The sequence below is a fragment of the Saccopteryx leptura genome, chromosome 11 (genome assembly GCF_036850995.1).
Source record: "Saccopteryx leptura isolate mSacLep1 chromosome 11, mSacLep1_pri_phased_curated, whole genome shotgun sequence".
Taxonomy (NCBI): domain Eukaryota; kingdom Metazoa; phylum Chordata; class Mammalia; order Chiroptera; family Emballonuridae; genus Saccopteryx; species Saccopteryx leptura.
The window spans coordinates 59,910,911-59,930,014 of NC_089513.1; the positions used below are offsets into that span (position 1 = coordinate 59,910,911).

The 19,104-nt window shown below is 45.1% G+C and overlaps 1 protein-coding gene across 2 annotated transcripts in view; it reads left to right on the forward strand.

Moving 5' to 3' along the window:
• The window catches only part of CIDEA (cell death inducing DFFA like effector a), a 29,025-nt gene extending 10,458 nt beyond the window's left edge, over positions 1–18,567 (forward strand). For both annotated transcript variants that reach the window (XM_066353256.1, XM_066353257.1), the window contains exons 2-5: positions 1,031–1,175; positions 1,948–2,094; positions 15,070–15,251; positions 18,081–18,567. In XM_066353256.1, coding sequence (XP_066209353.1) covers positions 1,031–1,175; positions 1,948–2,094; positions 15,070–15,251; positions 18,081–18,228 — 622 coding nt within the window. In that variant the 3' untranslated portion in view covers positions 18,229–18,567. The remainder of the gene's footprint in view (positions 1–1,030; positions 1,176–1,947; positions 2,095–15,069; positions 15,252–18,080) is intronic.
• Positions 18,568–19,104: the final 537 nt, after the last annotated feature.

Sequence of the window (19,104 nt, forward strand, 5' to 3'; positions counted from 1 at the left end):
TGATCTTAAATTAATTTTTAAAAATTGGTTTATTGCTGTAGTGATCAGTATCTGGCTTATCAATTTCTGGCTTGATCTTACTGTACAAATATGTGTGCGTGTGTCTGTGTGTGAGTGTGTTTGTGCACATATGCACCTACTTTTTAAACATGGCTTAGCTACTCCATGTCCTCTAGAAATTCTTTCCTTATATTTTCAGCTCTAACACCCACATTTGCAGAATATAATTCTTATTTCTTTTGATGCCTTTATCATTCTTTCTCAACTAGTTACTGCAAGGACTTTGGTTTGTTTGTTTAAGAGGGGGACTTTGGTTTGTTTGGGGGGAGTTTCAATAACTTTCAGCAAAAATTTCACTTTTAATCAGTTTTATTTATTTATTTATTTTTGTATTTTTCTGAAGTTGGAAATGGGAAGGAAGTCAGACAGACTCCCGCATGCGCCTGACTGAGATCCACCCGACATGCCCACCAGGGGGTGATGCTCTGCCCATCTGGGGGTCACTCTACCGCATTCAGAGCCATTCTAGCGCCTGAGGCAGAGGCCATGGAGCCATCCTCAGCACCCGGGCCAACTTTGCTCCAATGGAGCCTTGGCTGCGGGAGGGGAAGAGAGAAACAGAGAGGAAGAAGAGGGGGAGGGGTGTAGAAGCAGATGGGCGCTTCTCCTGTGTGCCCTGGCCGGAAATCGAACCCAGGACTCCCGCACGCTAGGCCGATGCTCTACCACTGAGCTAACCGGCCAGGGCCTAATCAGTTTTTAGATCCATATTATGATGTCACACTGCAAGGACTTTGAGTGTTCTGGTGTAATGATGGTTGTCGTTTCTAATTTTATGTATTCTTTTTTTGTTCTTTGGATATTGGGAGATAGCAATATATAATTTTAACAATTTCTAACCATTGGATTTCTTTCTTTTAAGTGTCAATACTAAAACTGTTTGATTTCTGGGTACTTTAAACCTCTCTTTAAGGACTCATTTTAGAAAGTAATATTAAATATATATTTTACTTTTCCTCTCCATTTCCAGGCCCCTGACATCTTTGGGATCACAGACTAAGAGAGTCCTACTCACTCCCCTCATGCATTCCACTCGCCCCTTCCGCGTCTCCAACCATGACCGCAGCAGCCGGCGGGGTGTGATGGCCGGCAGTCTGCAGGAGCTGCTCAGCAAGGTACCCCAACGCAGGGCCTCCCCACCGGATCTTGGGCACTAAGCCAATGCAGGGACAGGAATGGCCATGTCTTGGCCTTGAAAAGCCTAAGGGGGACTATTACTAAGTGGTTAAAGGAGAATGGAAGAATGAAAGAAAACATAATTGTATCTTTGTAGCATAAGAGATTTGGACACAGAGACGAAAACTTTAAAAACAGTCATCAGTTGATAATGTAGCTTTATTTATTTGACAAAAGAAGAAGAGTATAGGGAAGCAGGAGACTTTGGAAATCTGTTTTCTATTATTATAGTCAGGGAAGCGTAGTCCTTAATCTAAGTACCCTAGATCACCAAATAAGGGAGAATGCAATGAAGCTATAACCTAGACACAAACACCCATGGAAGTGAGAAACGAGCACCCAGTGCGCAGGCTCCGAGGTCAGGGAGACGCTCAGATGTGCCACGTAAGAGTCAGACTCTGTAAATATCATAGGTGCAGTATTATTCTTTAAATTTGTCAAAATAGGTAGGTAATTTTGAAAACTATAAATATTAAATGAAATAATTTATCTGATGTTACTGAAATCTCTGAAGATAGGTTTCTTAACATCTTAACTTCTCCCTTTCCAAGCCAAGACTGAATCATAGACACCAATTAAAATGTATCTTGACCATTAACATGTTATCAAAATCAGCCAGCTTTTCTGAAACTATAATGTAGTCTATGGCTGTGAATGCTCAGAATAGAATCCCCTGCCTCATTCCGTGTTCCTGACGTGTTGCCAATCTAGACCCTGGATGTCCTACTTATCACCAGCGGGCTGGTCACTCTGGTGCTGGAGGAAGATGGCACCGTGGTGGACACAGAAGAGTTCTTTCAGACCTTAGGAGACAACACACATTTCATGATCTTGGAAAAAGGACAGCAGTGGACACCGGTAAGCAAACCCACTCCTTGGACGCTGACTTGCCCACTTTTTAAATGTATCCTTTATATTCACCTAAAAACTGCATCTATTACCCTCAAAGGGATTCTTTTCTTTTCCCCAAAGGGGTTCTTATAAGTATTTCTAGGAAATGGAGCATCTTTGTGAACTTGAGCTGTCTAATTTAAAGCAAATAATTCAGAGGGACAGGCTTTTGTCACTGAGTAGCTACAGATCCTGTTAAAGACCTGTGGTGGCCCAGTGGATAAAGCATCGACCTGGAAATGCTGAGGTCGCTGGTTCGAAACCCTGGGCTTGCCTGGTCAAGGCACATATGAGAGTTGATGCTTCCAGCTCCTCCCCCTTCTCTCTCTCTCTCTCCCTCTCCTCTCTAAAACATTGAATAAAAAAATAAAATAAAATTTAAAAAAGCCTGTAGATATGACCTGACGACCATTCACTGTCTCTGTCCTTAGAAGGCCAGCAAGCTATAACATAACCAGTAAAATTAGGTAGGCATGCACGTGTAAACACAGTGAGTTAGCAAAGTAAAGAGATAAAATAAAAATTTCTCTTTCTGAGAAAACTATAGATTATATATCTTGGAAAACCCTCTCACTAAAAGTGTGAAGCATCTTTTTATATGCTTAACTGACTTTCAAGAAAGGGGAAGTCCTCAGTTCAAATGTTTTATGGAAGCCAGAATCCAAAATGGAAAGTGAACACTGAAGCTGACCCTCCCCCGGAGGCATCCACTGGCCGCAGTGACTGAGGTGTTTGGCTTTGATAGATGCTGGGAGGACAGGAAACAAAGTCTTGGGGTAACAGAAAGTGGGGGTTGGATTAGAGATGTCCACATAAAGCAGAGAATATTAAAGGTCCCTCTTGAGGCCTGACCTGTGGTGGCGCAGTGGGATAAAGCATCGACCTGGAACGCTGAGGTCGCTGGTTCGAAACCCTGCACTTGCCCGGTCAAAGCGCATATGGGAGTTGATGCTTCCTGCTCCTCCCCCTTCTCTCTCTCACTCTCTCTCCTCTCTAAAGCGAATAAATTTTTTTTAAAAAAAGAGAGTCTGTGAGACAGCTGCCATCATGAGGTTAGAGGGACTGTTGATTCTAAAATCATGAAAACCCAAAGTTTACTTTACAGAGACCCAGGGAGAAGCATCAGGAGAAGTATACTCATTAAACTCGCTTTACTCAAAGAACCGCTCTCTCCAGTCACAGTGAAACAGGGTTGAGGTGCCCCACATAGCCGGCAGGATCCTGCAGAGAGGCGTAGAATGAACATGGACCTAAGCCTCCAGGAACTTTTGGCCCTAAAATTCCAAAAAATGTGAGTTTACAATAAAACACAAAACATAAGGACTCAGGAACTAAATGTGATAGTAAGTAGAAATAACAAAGTCAGGTCTACAAAGACCTCAGATGTTAGATCATCAGATACAGAGTGTAAAGTAAGTATATTTAAAATGTTCAAAGAGATATAAAGTAAACTAAAGTAATAAGGTACAAAGAAAATTTTAAAAACTAGGTAGATTTGCCCTGGCCAGTGGATAGAGCGTCAGCTCGGCATTTGAACATCCCAGGTTCAATTCCCACTCAGTGCACACAGGAAAAGTGACCATCTGCTTCTGTATCCCTCCCTCTCCCCCTTCTCTTCCTCTTCCCGGCCTGCAGCTGGTGACTTGGTTGGTTCAAGCATCAGCCTGGATACTGAGGGTAGCTCAGTTGGTCTGAGTGGGACAACCTCAGGTGCTAAAAACAGCTTGGTACTCAAGCATCCACCCTAGATGGGGTTGCTGGGTGGATCCCAGCCAGGGCTCATGCAGGAGTCTGTCTCACTATCTCCCCTCCTCTCACTTATAAAACAAAAAACAAAACTAGATAGATTTATAAAAATAAATAGAATTTCTAGAAATTAAAAACTTAGTAATTGCCTGAACTATGATGGTGCACTGGATAAAGCATTGACCTGGAATGCTGAGGTCACCAGTTCAAAACACCAAGGTTGCCCAATCAAGGCACATATGAGAAGCAGCTACAAGTTGATGCTTCCCTCTCCTCCCTCCCCTTTCTCTCTCATCTCTCTAAAAACCAATAAATAAAATCTTTAAAATATATATTTAGCAATTAAAGTAAGTGATACAGACAGGACTTTAGATAATAATAATAATAAAAGACTTGGAAGATATGTCTAGTGAGGGTGCCCATAATGTAACACAAAAAGAGAGGTGGAAAACAGGAGGGGAGATAGAGACACGACTGAGAAGATCTAATATATTGTCTTTCTCCATGTATAAGACACACTTTTATCAAAACATTTGGGGTCTAAAAACTGGATGTGCCGTATACAGTGGTTGTAGTTTTCTTATTTGCATTTCTCACCTTCCCACACGGATGAAGAGTTAAATGAATTTTATGATGAATAAAACTTGAGCCTGACCAGGCGGGGGTGCAGTGGATAGAGTGTCAGACTGGGACACAGAGGACCCAGGTTCAAATCCCCGAGGCCAGCAGCTTGAGGGCAGGCTCATCCAGCTTGAGCCCAAAGTCGCTGGCTTGAGCAAGGGGTCACTCGGTCTGCTGTAGCCCCCCATTCAAGGCACATATGAGAAAGAACCAATGAACAATTAAAGTGCCACAATGAAGAATTAATGCTTCTCATCTCTCTCCTTTCCTGTCTGTCTGTCCCTCCCTATCTCAGTCTCTCTTTGTCTCTGTAACACACACACACACAAAAACAAAAACAAAAAACAAACTTTGAGTTCAATAACTTTATATAATACTTTTTTATTAAATTTTGGGCCCCAAAATCAAGGTGCGTCTTATACATGGGAGCATTTTTTCATGAGCACATGCGGTATGTTTATTTAACCTCCTCAAGGTATTATTTTTTTAAAGAAAACATAACACACAACCCATTTTCTTAAATGATAAATTCAACTTCATTAAGAATTTTGGGCCCTGGCTCAGCAGATAGAGCATCATCCCAGGACACCATGGTCCCAGGTTCGATCCTCCATCAGGCCAACCAGTGAGTGCACAACTAAATGGAGCAACCAAGTGGAACAACGAGTTGACGCTTCTCTCTCTCTCTCTCTCTCTCTCTCTCTCTCTCTCTCTCTTTCTCCCCTCTCCCCCTCCTTCCCACCTTCCCTCCCTTTCTTCCCCCCTTCCTCTCTCTCTCAAATCCATAGAAAAAAAAATTGTAAAAACAATTCTTTTCATCAAAAGGTACTCTAAAGGAAGTAAAACAATAAGCCACAGTGAGGAGAAAGTGTTTCCAAGATAACCAAACAAAGAATTAGGATTCTGCTAATTTAAAGGGCCCACACAGGCCTGACCTGTGGTGGCGCAGTGGATCAAGCATGGACCTAGAATGCTAAGGTCGCCGGTTCAAAACCCTGGGCTTGCCCAGTCAAGGCACATATGGGGGTTGATGCTTCCTGCTCCTCCCCCCTTCTCTCTTTCTCTCTATTTCTATCTCTCTTCTCTAAAATGAGTAAATAAATAAAAATTTTAAAAAAGAAAAAAAATAAAGGGCTCACACAAATCAGTAGTGGAAACAACAGACAATTCAATCGAGAAATGGGCACACAACAGAGACAGGCATCTGCAGAATGGACAATGAAACACAGGAAGAATGCTCAATCTCATTGGTGTCTAGGAAAACACAAGTTAAGGCCATAGTAAAATATTGTTATACCATTATTAGATTTGGAATCGTTAGGCTTTGAAATTTTTCCCTCTTTTATTTTATTTTTTTCAGATAGAGAGAGAGAGAGAGAGAGAGAGAGAGAGAGGTGGATTTGTTGTTCTTCTTAGGTATGCATTCATTGGTTGATTCTGGTATGTGTCCCGACTGGGGATTGAACACGCAACCTTGGCATAGCGGGACAACAGTCTAACCAGCTGAGCTACCCACCCAGCCAAGGCCTCAAACTCTTTGATCTCCCTTTCCACTATAAAAAATTTATGAGGACCTAAATATCTTTGGTTTTGTAGATTAAATCAATAGAACCTATAGGTAGTCATTTATCAAGGGTTCTCAACTGAGGATTATTTTGTACCTTGGGGAACATTTGGCAATGTCTGAAAACTTTTTTGGGTTTTTGTTTTGTTTTGTTTTTTGTTTTGTATTTTTCCGAAGTTGGAAACGGGGAGGCAGTCAGACAGACTCCCGCATGCGCCCGACCGGGATCCACCCGGCACGCCCACCAGGGGGCGATGCTCTGCTCATCTGGCGGTTGCTCTGTTGCAACCAGAGCCATTCTAGCGCCTGAGGCAGAGGCCATTGAACCATCCCCAGCGCCTGGGCCAACTTTGCTCTGATGGAGCCTTGGCTGCAGGAGGGGAAGAGAGAGACAGAGAGGAAGGAGAGCGGGAGGGGTGGAGAAGCAGATGGGCGCTTCTCCTGTGTGCCCTGGCCAGGAATAGAACCCGGGACTCCTGCACGCCAGGCTGACGCTCTACCACTGAGCCAACCAGCCAGGGCCCTTTTTGGTTTTAATGACTGGGGCAAGAGTATACTACTAGCATCTAGTGGGTAAAAAACAGAGATGCTGCTAAATATTTTGCAATGAACGTGACCAACCCCCACAATGAAGCATTATCTGGCAACAAATATCACAGTACCAAGGCTTAAAAACTGTAATCTATACATGTAAATAGTTCTCATATTCAAAATTAAAATTAAGAAAAATTTCAAAATGTATTACTTAATTAAAAATAATCACCTAATTAATACAAGTTAATGGGAATCATACTTTTATGAAAAATAACTATTTTTCAAAACAAAAATACTCAGTGGGGAATAAAATTATTTTACATTTTTGCAAATCTCTTTAATGCCTTCCCTAATAAAAGACAGCTAAATTATCATATCTGTCTCTGTTTTCAATCTGTTATAATGTATTATTTTGATGGAAGTATGTGAAGAAAATATGAGCTCACAGATACAGGTATTGGTAAGGAGGAGTACTTTAATGGCCTTTTCTGATGATTGAGGATAGTCTTCTTTGATACCGCACCAAAGCTCGAGTGGCGGTTTCATAAAGGCCGGCTCACAGCAGAATCTGAAGGCACGCCCATGAAATGTGCCTGTCGGTTACATTGGAGTGCATTGGTCTGACTCGCCCAGTGGATCTTTTTGGCAGGGATGGTTGTTAACATCATGCATTAGTCATTTAGAAAATATTGATTCACTGAGTTATGCAGTTTTCCCAAATAAACAGCAGTGAATGCCACTACTTGTGAGAGAATGAGAACAAAAAGGCAAATTGCATCTTGATGTTTATTATAAAAAGAATTTTGACCTCTCAATCCCCTAAAAGGGTCTCATGATCCCCCCAGACTATCTCCAAATTACTCTTTAAAAACCTCTGCATTCGCCTGACCAGGCGGTGGTGCAGTGGATAGAGCGTCGGACTGGAATGCCAAGGACCCAGGTTCGAGACCCCGAGGTTTGCCAACTTGAGCACAGGCTCATCTGGTTTGAGCAAAAGCTCACTAGCTTGGACCCAAGGTCGCTGGCTCGAGCAAGGGATTACTTGGTCTGCTGAAGGCCCACGGTCAAGGCACATATGAGAAAGCAATCAATGAACAGCTAAGGTGTTGCAATGCGCAATGAAAAACTAATGATTGATGCTTCTCATCTCTCCGTTCCTGTCTGTCTGTCCTGTCTATCCTTCTCTTGACTCTCTCTCTGTCTCTGTAAAAAATAAATAAATAAATAAATAAATAAAAATTTAAAAAGAGTCACGATTAAAAAAAAAAGAACCTCTGCATTTAACCATTTATAGATAATTTAAAAATATGTAAAATTAGCTATATACTATTTAAGATACATGTGTGCTAAAAATTTTAAAAAGTAAGAGAATGATGCACCACTTAGATGTTTTTTTTCTTGGAAAGTGAAGGAATACAATCGGGAGAGGCACATAGGTTGATAATGTTTTGTTTTATATAGAGTCATCTTATTATTCCTTATTTTTACGCATATTGTATATCTATTCCTATACATGTCAAATACTGTATAATTTTTCTGAGTGGAAGAAATAAAACTACAGGCAAATTATAAAATGCATACAATTTAAGATAAAGTATCTTTAAAACAGCTGATTATGCCAGTACATTGGTAGATCATGGGGCTAATGAAATAAATCTTTTTAAAAAGACCAGCTTGAACTGTACTGCTCCTTGTTTGAGGAAGGTGTTATAGGCAGAATAATGGCCCCAAAGATGTCCTGATCCTAATCCTGGAATCTGTGAATGTGTTACTTTATATGATAGAAGGGATTTGGCAGAGGTGGTAAATTAAGGCTCTTGAGATGGGGAGATAGATGATCCTGGATTCCCAGTGGGCCGGGTGATCACAGGGTCCTTCTGAGAGGGACTCAGGAGGGTCAGAGTGAGGCCCAGAAGCAGAGAGAGAAAGAGAAGGAGTATTGTGAGGAAGGGCCACAAGCCAAAGCATGCAGACAGCTCTGAAAGCTGGAAGAGGCAAGGAAACCCACATGTCCCTGCAGCTCCACAAGGAGCAAGCCATGCCTCTCTGTAAGACTTCTGGCCTCCAGAGCTGTAAGAGCATGAATCTGTGTTGTTTAAGCCACTAAGTTTGTGGTAAGTTGTTACAGCAGCAATAGGAAACTACAGGCAGTCCCTGGGTTACAAATAAGTTTCTCTTAGGTTTGTTCTTTAGTGGAATTTATATGTTAAGTGGAACAGGTACATTTACCTATTAAATGCAACTTAGGCAGATGTTTATCTTAACATAGTACAGCTAGTGCTCAACTTACAACCACGATTGGTTCCGACAGACTGGTCATAACACGATTTGGTCGTAAGTTGAGTAGGCTATTTGTACAGTACTGTGAAATGATGTTATAAAAATCTTTAAGTCAGCCTGACCAGGCAGTGGCGCAGTGGATAGAGCGTCGGACTGGAATGCAGAGGAACCAGGTTCAAGACCCCAAGGTCACCAGCTTGAGCGTGGACTCATATGGTTTGAGCAAAAGCTCACTAGCTTGGACCCAAGGTCGCTGGCTCGAGCAAGGGGTTACTCAGTCTGCTGAAGGTCCCCGGTCAAGGCACATATGAGAAAGCAATCAATGAACAACTAAGGTGTTGCAATGCGCAACGAAAAACCAATGATTGATGCTTCTCATCTCTCCATTCCTGTCTGTCTGTCCCTATCTATCCCTCTCTCTGACTCTCTCTCTGTCTCTGTAAAAAAAAAAAAAAAATCTTGCCCTGGCTGGATAGCTCCACTGGTAAGAGCATCGGCCTGAAGCACTGAGGTTGCCAGTTCAATCCCAGTCAGGGCACATACAGGAACAGATTGATATTCCTGTCTTTCTCTCCCTTCCTCTCTGGCTAAAATCAATAAATTAAAAGAAAAAAAAATTTTTTTAATCTTTAAGTCATATTTTATCATAATTTTCTTTTATTATTGTTATATATCATAATTTTTTGTTCATTTTATGCCATTTGTATCATCTCTACACCATTTTGTTTCTTATTTTTACATTTGTCAGGTTTAAGTAAAACACTGAATTACCAGTACAACTGGTTTAATATTTGCAAAACATACAAAATTACAAAATACAGGTGCATACAAAAATACAAAATACAGGTTTAAAAAATACCATAGGAAACATTTGCCCAATTGCAAAACATATAGAAATATATAAACATGTACGAAACATTTATTGGCTGCTGGTGCTTGGCTGCGAATCATTGATGTCGTCATCTGAGACAGCAGTTGGGGTTACTGGAGTTGGTATTTTCATAAACATGTGCAATCACATTCACTTTCTTTCCTCCTTCATACTTGTTCATTGATTGCTTTCTCATATGTGCCATTACCTGGGGTTTACAGCAGAGCGAGTGGCCCCTTGCTCAAGCCAGTGATCTTGGGCTCAAACCAGCGACCATGGGGTCATGTCTATGATCCCATGCTCAAGCCAGCACCCCTGCACTCAAGCTGGTGAACCCATGCTCAAGTCGGATGAGCCCGCGCTCATTTTCGTGTCGAGATCGATGGCCTTTCTTTCCTTCTTGGCAGGCTGAGGCGTAGACAAAGACAATTTCCTCTTGGTAGACATCTTGGGAGGGGTTTGATGAAAAATATCCAAGATACAAAACACAAATTGCTGTACCAAGTCTGGGATAACAGTTGAAATGGTGCACGCGGAGATGGTAGTGCTGCCGGAAGCTGGTCCGCACTGTCATATGCCCAGCTGGGCAATGCTTGCGCTGCCAGACGCAGAGCAGTCGTGGCTAGCGATTGTGGTCGTAAAGTAGAATGGTCATAAGTTGCACAGGTCGTAAGTCGATCAATACCTGTATTTATTTTTACCTTTCTGTGCTTATACATACTTAAATATTTTCAAATGCAACCCTAAACAATCTTGGGTGATGCAGAAGATGATGGACTTTCTGGAGAGGATGGGACTGGTGTTATAGAGTCAGGATTTGATTCTGCTGCTGGAGTCAGTTTCTTGAAGAAGGCATCAGCGAGGTTTGTACAGAGCTTTCCTTTTTCTCATCATAAATGGCCCTGTAGCATCTCAGGCCTCCGGTAACTGTACGACAAACTTTGGTGAACCTCTCTGTATGAGGATCTTGCTCCTCTAATTTTGCCATTCCTGCTTTAATAAAATAAAAAACATCAGCCAACTCTTTTGTAGAAAACTTTTTCTGTTCTGGAGTTTCTAGGTCCCTGTTTTCTTCCCTGATTACTATCATCTGCTGCTCTAGTTCTAAAGGTCTTCATTGGTTAGTTCTTTGCCATGAGAGTCAAGTAACTCTATGATTTCATTTTCACTGTTGTCCAACTGCAGTTGATTACCAATAACCCTTATGGTGCTCCGTTCATAGGTACAAGTTGTACATAAGTTGGATATTTGTAACTCAGAGACTTACTTTAATCCAGATGGGAAGGCTATTTTCTGTTTGTTCATTTGTTTTATGTACAATGGATACACCTATCATCTTGTTATTCTTTATTTCTACATATATTGTATGTGCACTCCTATACATGTCAAATACTTCATAATTTTTCTAAGTAGAAGAGGAAAACTACAGACCAAATAGAAAAAGATGCAATTTAAAATAAAGTAGCCTGACTGGTGTTGGCTCAGTGGACAAAGTGTCAACCCGGGACACTGAGGTCCCTCATTTGAAACCCTGAAGTCTGTAGCTTGAGCACGGGGTTACTGGCTTGAGCACAGGGTCACTGGCTTGTGCATGCGTTCATTGACATGATCCCAAGGTCACTGACTTGAGCTCAGAGATCACTGGCTTGAAGCCCAAGGTCTCAGGCTTGAGCCCAAGGTCACTCAGCTTGAGGTCCCCTTACCCCCAGTCAAGGCACATATAAGAAGTAATCAATGAATAACTAAAGTGAAGCAACTACAAGTTGATGCTTCTCACTCTCTTCTCCCTCTCTCTACCTTTCTGTGTCTCTCTAAATAAAAAATTAATTAATTAATTAAATAAAATAAAATAAAGTATCTTTAGAGCAGCTGATCATGCCAGGAAATTGGAAGATCATGGGATCACTAAGCTACTAGAGGTAATTGGTTTACATGTGACATGCAGAAGCCCACAGAGTGGGTGGGTGCTAGGATGCCAAGCTAAGGTAAAGGGTGGTAATGAGGTGTATTGGATACAAATAAGTTTGTGATATAATAGTTCAAGGAGATGCATAAAGCCATCTTAGTCTAGTAGTGGCCTCGGTAACATCTGCGTTTGGGTTGGAGTCTTTCTCCTTTTTTATTTTTAAGTGAGAGGAGGGGAAACAGAGAGACAGACTCTCACATATGCCATTGGGATCCACCCAGCAACCCCATCTGGGGCTGATGCTAGAATCAGATCAGCTATCTTCCGTGCCTGAGGCTGACACTCGGATCAACTGAGCCACTGGCTACAGGAGGAAAAGAAATGGAAAAGGGGGAGTGGGAGAGGGAGAGAAGGAGAAGCAGATGGTCACTTCTCATGTGTGCCCTGACCAGGGATTGAACCAGATGTCTGCACATCAGTCTAATGCTCTATCCACTGAGCCACCAGCCAGAGCCGGAGTCTTCTCTTGACTTCTACTTTTCTTTCTTTCTTTTTTTTTTTTTTAAAAGATTTTATTCATTCATTATAGAGACGGGAGAGAGAGAGAGAGAGAAGGGGGGAGAAGCAGGAAGCATCAACTCCCGTATGTGTCTTGACCAGGCAAGCCCAGGGTTTCGAACCAGCGACCTCAGCATTTCCAGGTCGACGCTTTATCCACTGCGCCACCACAGGTCAGGCAACTTCTACTTTTCAACCATCTTCTTTCAAGGAGGAAATTTGCACCTCGCAGACTATTATAGACCCTACCCCACTTGGAAGTGTTTTTATCAATGAGACCAAATTTTATTTGACTTGAACAAGAACATCCGGCCCAGAAATAGCCACCAGGGGTCTCCCTTCTTCAGTCTAAATACCTTACGCCTGTGAGGAAGTATATAGTTTCTTATAGCACTTTCAGGAAAAGGGAAGGAAGACAGTCATTTCCTTCTTCCTGAGTCAGCAGACAGAGCACATGCCCAGTTTGAGGTCACAAGTAGATTAGCTTTGTGAGCATATCTTGATTTTGATTAAGACCAAGACTCAAGACATTTAGGGAAAGAAAGATAAAAAAAACTTTCACACAGCAGAACGGAACATGAGGCAAATAAAAAGAGCTGTGGCCGGATTACAGATTTTTTCATGTTTCCTAAATGATGGAGAGTTTGCAGCCCCTAAAGTCAAGAGGAGGATTTTTTCATGTTTCCTAAATGATGGAGAGTTTGCAGCCCCTAAAGTCGGTTCGAAACCCTGGGCTTGCCTGGTCAAGACACATACGGGAGTTGATGCTTCCTGCTTCTCCCCCCTTCTCTCTCTCTCTCTCTCCCGTCTCTATGACTTTAGGGGCTATGTGGGACCTCTTGTCCGTAAACATCGGACGGCAGCCAGACTCTCACTCTCGTGTGTGTTCTACGTGAGAAGAAAGCAGCACAGCTCCCGCAAGGGGCTGAGTGCTTGAACAAGACTCTGGTTTAACTCCCAGTGTGGTAGATTACTGTCGCGAATTTGACATTCAGGGCCTCAACTACTCCCAACCAAGAGCATCATAAGACTTCACAACTCTATGGATTGTTTTAATTGTATACATTTAAACCCTAAACACTGCGAGACCCATGTTAGAACAAACCCATTGCGAGAGTAGCCCTCCTGGGTCTGCCATTTGCACCCTGGGACATCTCTGTCCTCTTGTTTTTGCAAAGCTCTTGGTGGGGTAGATGATATCTCAGTGCTGTTTGTAAACACTTTTTCCACCCAGCCTGGGATGAGAAGGGTCTAGGATGCTTCAGGCAGACAGAGTAGACACTACAGCCAGGCAGCTTTTGGCATTCCCAGGAAGTCTCTCTTGTCCAGGGCAATTACTAGAAAATAGGGAATGCCCTAGGAAAGTTCTTACACAGCCCCTCACAGTAGCCATGTGATTCTGAAACTTCCTGCCCAGAAAGCTCTTACAAAATGGAAATAATGCTGCTTGCTTCTCTTGAAGCAGACTGTGTCATAGTCATAAGACCATCCATACAGAAGCAAATTAAGGTCGGTTGAGGCCCTGGACACAGAAGAAAATATTGGGCCCCTTAAAAAAAAAAGAGAGAGGGAAAATAAAAATACATGTTAATCATATTTTTAAATAAATAGAAAATCTTATGTACTATTAATGTTAAAAATGCACATATGAAACCAAACTTGGTGTCATTAGAAAAAAGTGTCGCCCTGGCTGGTTGGCTCAGCGGTAGAGCGTCGGCCTGGCGTGCGGGGCACCCGGGTTTGATTCCCGGCCAGGGCACATAGGAGAAGCACCCATTTGCTTCTCCACCCCCACCCCCTCCTTCCTCTCTGTCTCTCTCTTCCCCTCCCGCAGCCAAGGCTCCATTGGAGCAAAGATAGCCTGGGAGCTGGGGATGGTTCCTTGGCTTCTGCCCCAGGCGCTAGAGTGGCTCTGGTCGCGGCAGAGCGACGCCCCCGAAGGGGCAGAGCATCGCCCCTGGTGGGTGTGCCGGGTGGATCCCAGTTGGGCACATGCGGGAGTCTGTCTGACTGTCTCTCCCCGTTTCCAGCTTCAGAAAAAGTACAAAAAAAAAAAAAGAAAGAAAAAAGTGTCAAGTTGGGGTTTTGTGAGGCCCTTCAGAAGTCGGGGCCCAGGATGCCCACAGTTAAATCCACCTCTGCATCCATATCAATCAAGTAACCATGGTCACCCTCAGTGGCGAGTGTGAGTGCCTCTCAATACCATGTGTCAACAGCACAACCATTCATTGACCCCTGGGTCCTGAAACCAAGGACCCAAAGCTGAGTCACAGTCATCTGAAGTCACTAACCTCAAAGTAGGTTAAGGACGGACATTTTCTTATGGGTTTGGACATGGTAGCAGCATAAACATATTGCTCTGCTAAAAAAAATGTTCCTCAAATAATTAGCAGCTTCGTCACAAACAGTTTCTACACCGAGAGTCAAAGCCACATAAAAACAGAATGACGCCTGACCAGGCGGTGGCGCAGTGGATAGAGCGTCGGACTGGGATGCAGGAGGACCCAGGTTCAAGACCCCAAGGTTGCCAACTTGAGCATGGGCTCATCTGGCTTGAACCAAAAAAAAAAAAAAAAAGCTCACCAGCTTGGGCCCAAGGTCGCTGGCTCAAGCAAGGGGTTACTCAGTCTGTTGAAGGCCCGCGGTCAAGGCACATATGAGAAAGCAATCAATGAACAACTAAGGTGTTGGCAATGAAAAACTGATGATTGATGCTTCTCATCTCTCTCTGTTCCTGTCTGTCCCTATCTATCCTTCTCTCTGACCCCTTCTCTGTCCCTATAAAAATAAAAAGCAGAATGACAAGATCTGCACGTCACCGGCAGGACGCTCCTCACACCCCTTCCTCCCTTACTGTTCTAGGGCACTAACTACGTCGTTGCTCGCCAGCCACCAAAGAAATCAGGAATAGCAAGAGTCACCTTCGACTTATACAAGCTGAGTCCCAAGGATGTCATAGGCTGCCTCAATGTGAAGGCCACCATGTACGAGATGTACTCCGTGTCCTACGACTTCCGGTGTACCGGGCTCAAGGCCCTGCTGAGGTAAAAGTCTTCAGGGTCAGCGGAAGGATCTGGAAACTGAATGTGGCTCCCCCCCCACAGCGTGTCCCCACGCAGCCGTCCCCAGCCCACCCCTCTGCCCCCCCACAGCGTGTCCCAGGCAGCCGTCCCCAGCCCACCCCTCTGCCCCCCCCCCCACAGCGTGTCCCAGGCAGCCGTCCCCAGCCCACCCCTCTGCCCCCCCCACAGCGTGTCCCCACGCAGCCGTCCCCAGCCCACCCCTCTGCGCCTCCGGGCCTAGCCCCTCAGAGACCGCAGTCTGACCGGTTCTCGTTCACTCTAATTCAGATTGTCATACAGCAGTCTAACTCTCAGAAAACAGAAAGGCTTAATCCAAAATATACTTTTTTCTCCAAAGACCATTCAATACTTAATGGAAACAAAAAATTTAAAAATGTAAAGAAAACCCAAATGTATTTTTAAAAACTAGAGCTGTGCATTTTTAAACCTTAATTCTAAGCAATGACAGCTAAAACCAGAGCCATGGAGAGTCTGACCTGGTTTGTCCAGAGAGCCCAAAGCTGGATAACGACTCTGCTGCATGTATTTCTGCTAACTTGAAGCCAGGGGTGTGGTGGCCTGGGTGCGTGCACCCCAGGGGATCCTAGAGAAGACAGATCCCTGGCTCATCCCCGACCGCACCCCAGGGGATCCTAGAAAAGACAGATCCCTGGCCCATCCCCGACCGCACCCCAGGGGATCCTAGAGAAGACAGATCCCTGGTCCATCCCCGACCGCACCCCAGGGGATCCTAGAGGAGACAGATCCCTGGCCCATCCCTGACCGCACCCCAGGGGATCCTAGAGAAGACAGATCCCTGGTCCATCCCCGACCGCACCCCAGGAGATCCTAGAGAAGACAGATCCCTGGCCCATCCCCGACCGCACCCCAGGAGATCCTAGAGAAGACAGATCCCTGGCCCATCCCCGACCGCACCCCAGGGGATCCTAGAAAAGACAGATCCCTGGCCCATCCCCGACCGCACCCCAGGGGATCCTAGAGAAGACAGATCCCTGGTCCATCCCCGACCGCACCCCAGGGGATCCTAGAGAAGACAGGTCCCTGGTCCATCCCCGACCGCACCCCAGGGGATCCTAGAGGAGACAGATCCCTGGTCCATCCCCGACCGCACCCCAGGAGATCCTAGAGAAGACAGGTCCCTGGTCCATCCCTGACCGCACCCCAGGGGATCCTAGAGAAGACAGATCCCTGGTCCATCCCCGACCGCACCCCAGGGGATCCTAGAGAAGACAGATCCCTGGCCCATCCCCGACTGATTTGAACAAGCTCTGTGTGTTCACCAGGTATACTCCTGGGGTGTAACCAAGATGGGCACCCTGCCACTGAGCCTTGGATTGAGAGAGACACCTGCAGTTTGTATCAGCCTTACCTCTGAGCAGCCATCTGTGTGACCTTTCACAGGTTACTTAATTTCTCTGAGCCTCTGTTTTGTCATCTTTAAAAATAACAAGGTTACTTCCAAGTTCTTCATGGTTGCCTAAGCTCTGAATACACCCACATCTGTCCCTGCAGTAAACTTGTCTTGACTCTGCAGCACTAGTCCTCTGTGGCGGGACAGGCAGAGGGGGACACAGGGTGCAGGTCTTGGAAGCTGGTCTAGAAAAGGTGTCAGTGCTGACCACAGTGCGCTCTGCACAGCCCTGGCGGCTGCCTGCTGGTCGCAGGCCCTGCTCCCCATGGTCCCGCAAAGGCCGCTCTGCTCTTCCTAGAGCGCAGGGGCGGACACTCGGGAAATGAGACTCTAGCAGGTCTCCAGGGCCTGGCACGAGGTCAGCTCTGATGGCTTCTGCGCGGCCTCTGGTTCCCATTCAGAACCATCAGTGGCCAACTCCTAGACAACTGTTACTGCCCTGCTATTGAAATCTTAACTCCCAGGAGAGCTTCCTCTTTTGCTGAGATGGGAGAAAATCGTGTGATTGCTTGACTTTTAGAGTGAGACAGGAGAGTTACAACTTAGGGCAGTAAAGAAAGTAGACCTCACCTCACCCAATATTCAGCCTCCTTGTCACTCCTTCTTACCATCTGATAGATCCGATAACCCCACAGACGGCCACAGAAGTCACACAGGCCCCCAAACCGAGGGCATCACCTGCCAGACGTCCCCTACGGTGCACCAGAAGCTGGTGCTGTCCGACTAGTGCGCTGAGTCCCCAGGTTTGGCTGTCCTTGTGAAGTGGTAGGCTGTAAAGCTGGAGTGAAACCTCTAGCTTTGAACTTGGTAGAGAATAAGAACTTGAGTTAGAGCTACTGTTCCATTTGAAATAACATGAATGACTCAGCCTTAGGACTTAGCTACCACAACAGGGTCAGGTTGGGATATCCCAGCCACCCTAAGCAAACTGGGCCATAGAACCACGACTGTGACTTTTATAAGCTTCTCCTTCAGCCTTTTTCACTCACACCTGACTTGACTGATTTCAGTACCAAGCCCCACAGACCCAAGGCTACCAGAATAAGCAAGTGGCCAAAGGCTGGGACATAGTGTGTACTCTGAGGAGCACAGTCTGCCCACTTGGTTCTTTCTAGTTACTGAACAACAGGCCACGTTGGAAAGTGGCCATTGGCAAGTGGCCCGGTCAGTGTCGTCAGTATCACCTGGGAGCTCACCAGAAATGCTCAGACAGCCCAAGTCAGCATCTGCATGTCAGTTAACACAGAAGGGGTGGGAAGTGTGAGCTCCGCCTACTCTGAGCACATGTTTGGAGGACGGGTGGGGCCTGTGAAAAACTCCCACTCCATCTGTTCTTCACTGTCTCAGAACTCCATGGGTCCTTTTCCCTTGTTTTGCAGAAGCCTGCTACGGTTTTTGTCCCATGCTGCCCAGGTGACCGGACAGTTTCTCATCTACACAGGCAAGCAGATGCTCCAAGTGCTGGGTGACACCGAGGAGCAGACTTCTCCTGGGTTGCGCTGCAGGCAGAAATTCACAATTGGATAGGGTTGCACTTAGAACGGCTCAGCTCGCGTTCACCCGTATGTCCCTTCTCAATGACAAATTTTGAAGATGCTTCTGTTCACTGATGCCCTATATACTCCTGCACTTGTAGGCTGTCCTTCATTCTGCTCAGGAGAGGTACCCAGGTGAGAGGAAGGGGGCTTGATGGCACGTGACACTGGCTGTGCAGCGGGATGCCCTGAGGGAGGAGACGTGCAAGTGCCCCACGTGGGGAGGGAGGGACGCAAGAGCAGGAATGTCTTGGGTGGCTAAGGAGCAACCCCACATGCATTAGGCCATTTTGGTTTCTCACCTCCTGAAATAAACCAGTCACAAGAGTTACTCTTAATGTGTGTAATACTTCCTGGTGTCTCTTTCATCTTCCAAAATAACAAACAAAACTTTCATATAGAGGCAAAACTCAGCCATAAATCTTCTGCTAATAATCACTTTTAAGTCTTTATTGGTCCTGGCTGGTTGGCTCAGTGGTAGAGCATTGGCCTGGCATGTGGAAGTCCCAGGTTCGATTCCTTGTCAGGGCACACAGAAGAAGCAACCTTCTGCTTCTCCACCTCTCCCCTTTCTCTCTCTTTCTCTTCCCTTCCTGCAGCTAGGTTGGAGCAAGTTTACGCCAGGTGTTGAAGATGGCTCCATGGCCTCACCTCAGGTGTTAAAATAGCTTGGTTGCCGAGCAATGGAACAGTGGCCCCAGATGGGCAGAGCATTGCCCTGTAGTGGGCTTGCCAGATGTATCCTGGTCAGGGCACATGTGGGGAAGTCTGCCTGCCTCTCTGCCTCTCACTTAATAAAAATTTAAAAAGTCTTTATTAGTATTTAGTGTGGCAGAAATAATGAGCTGTCAGATGTTGCTGTAGATTA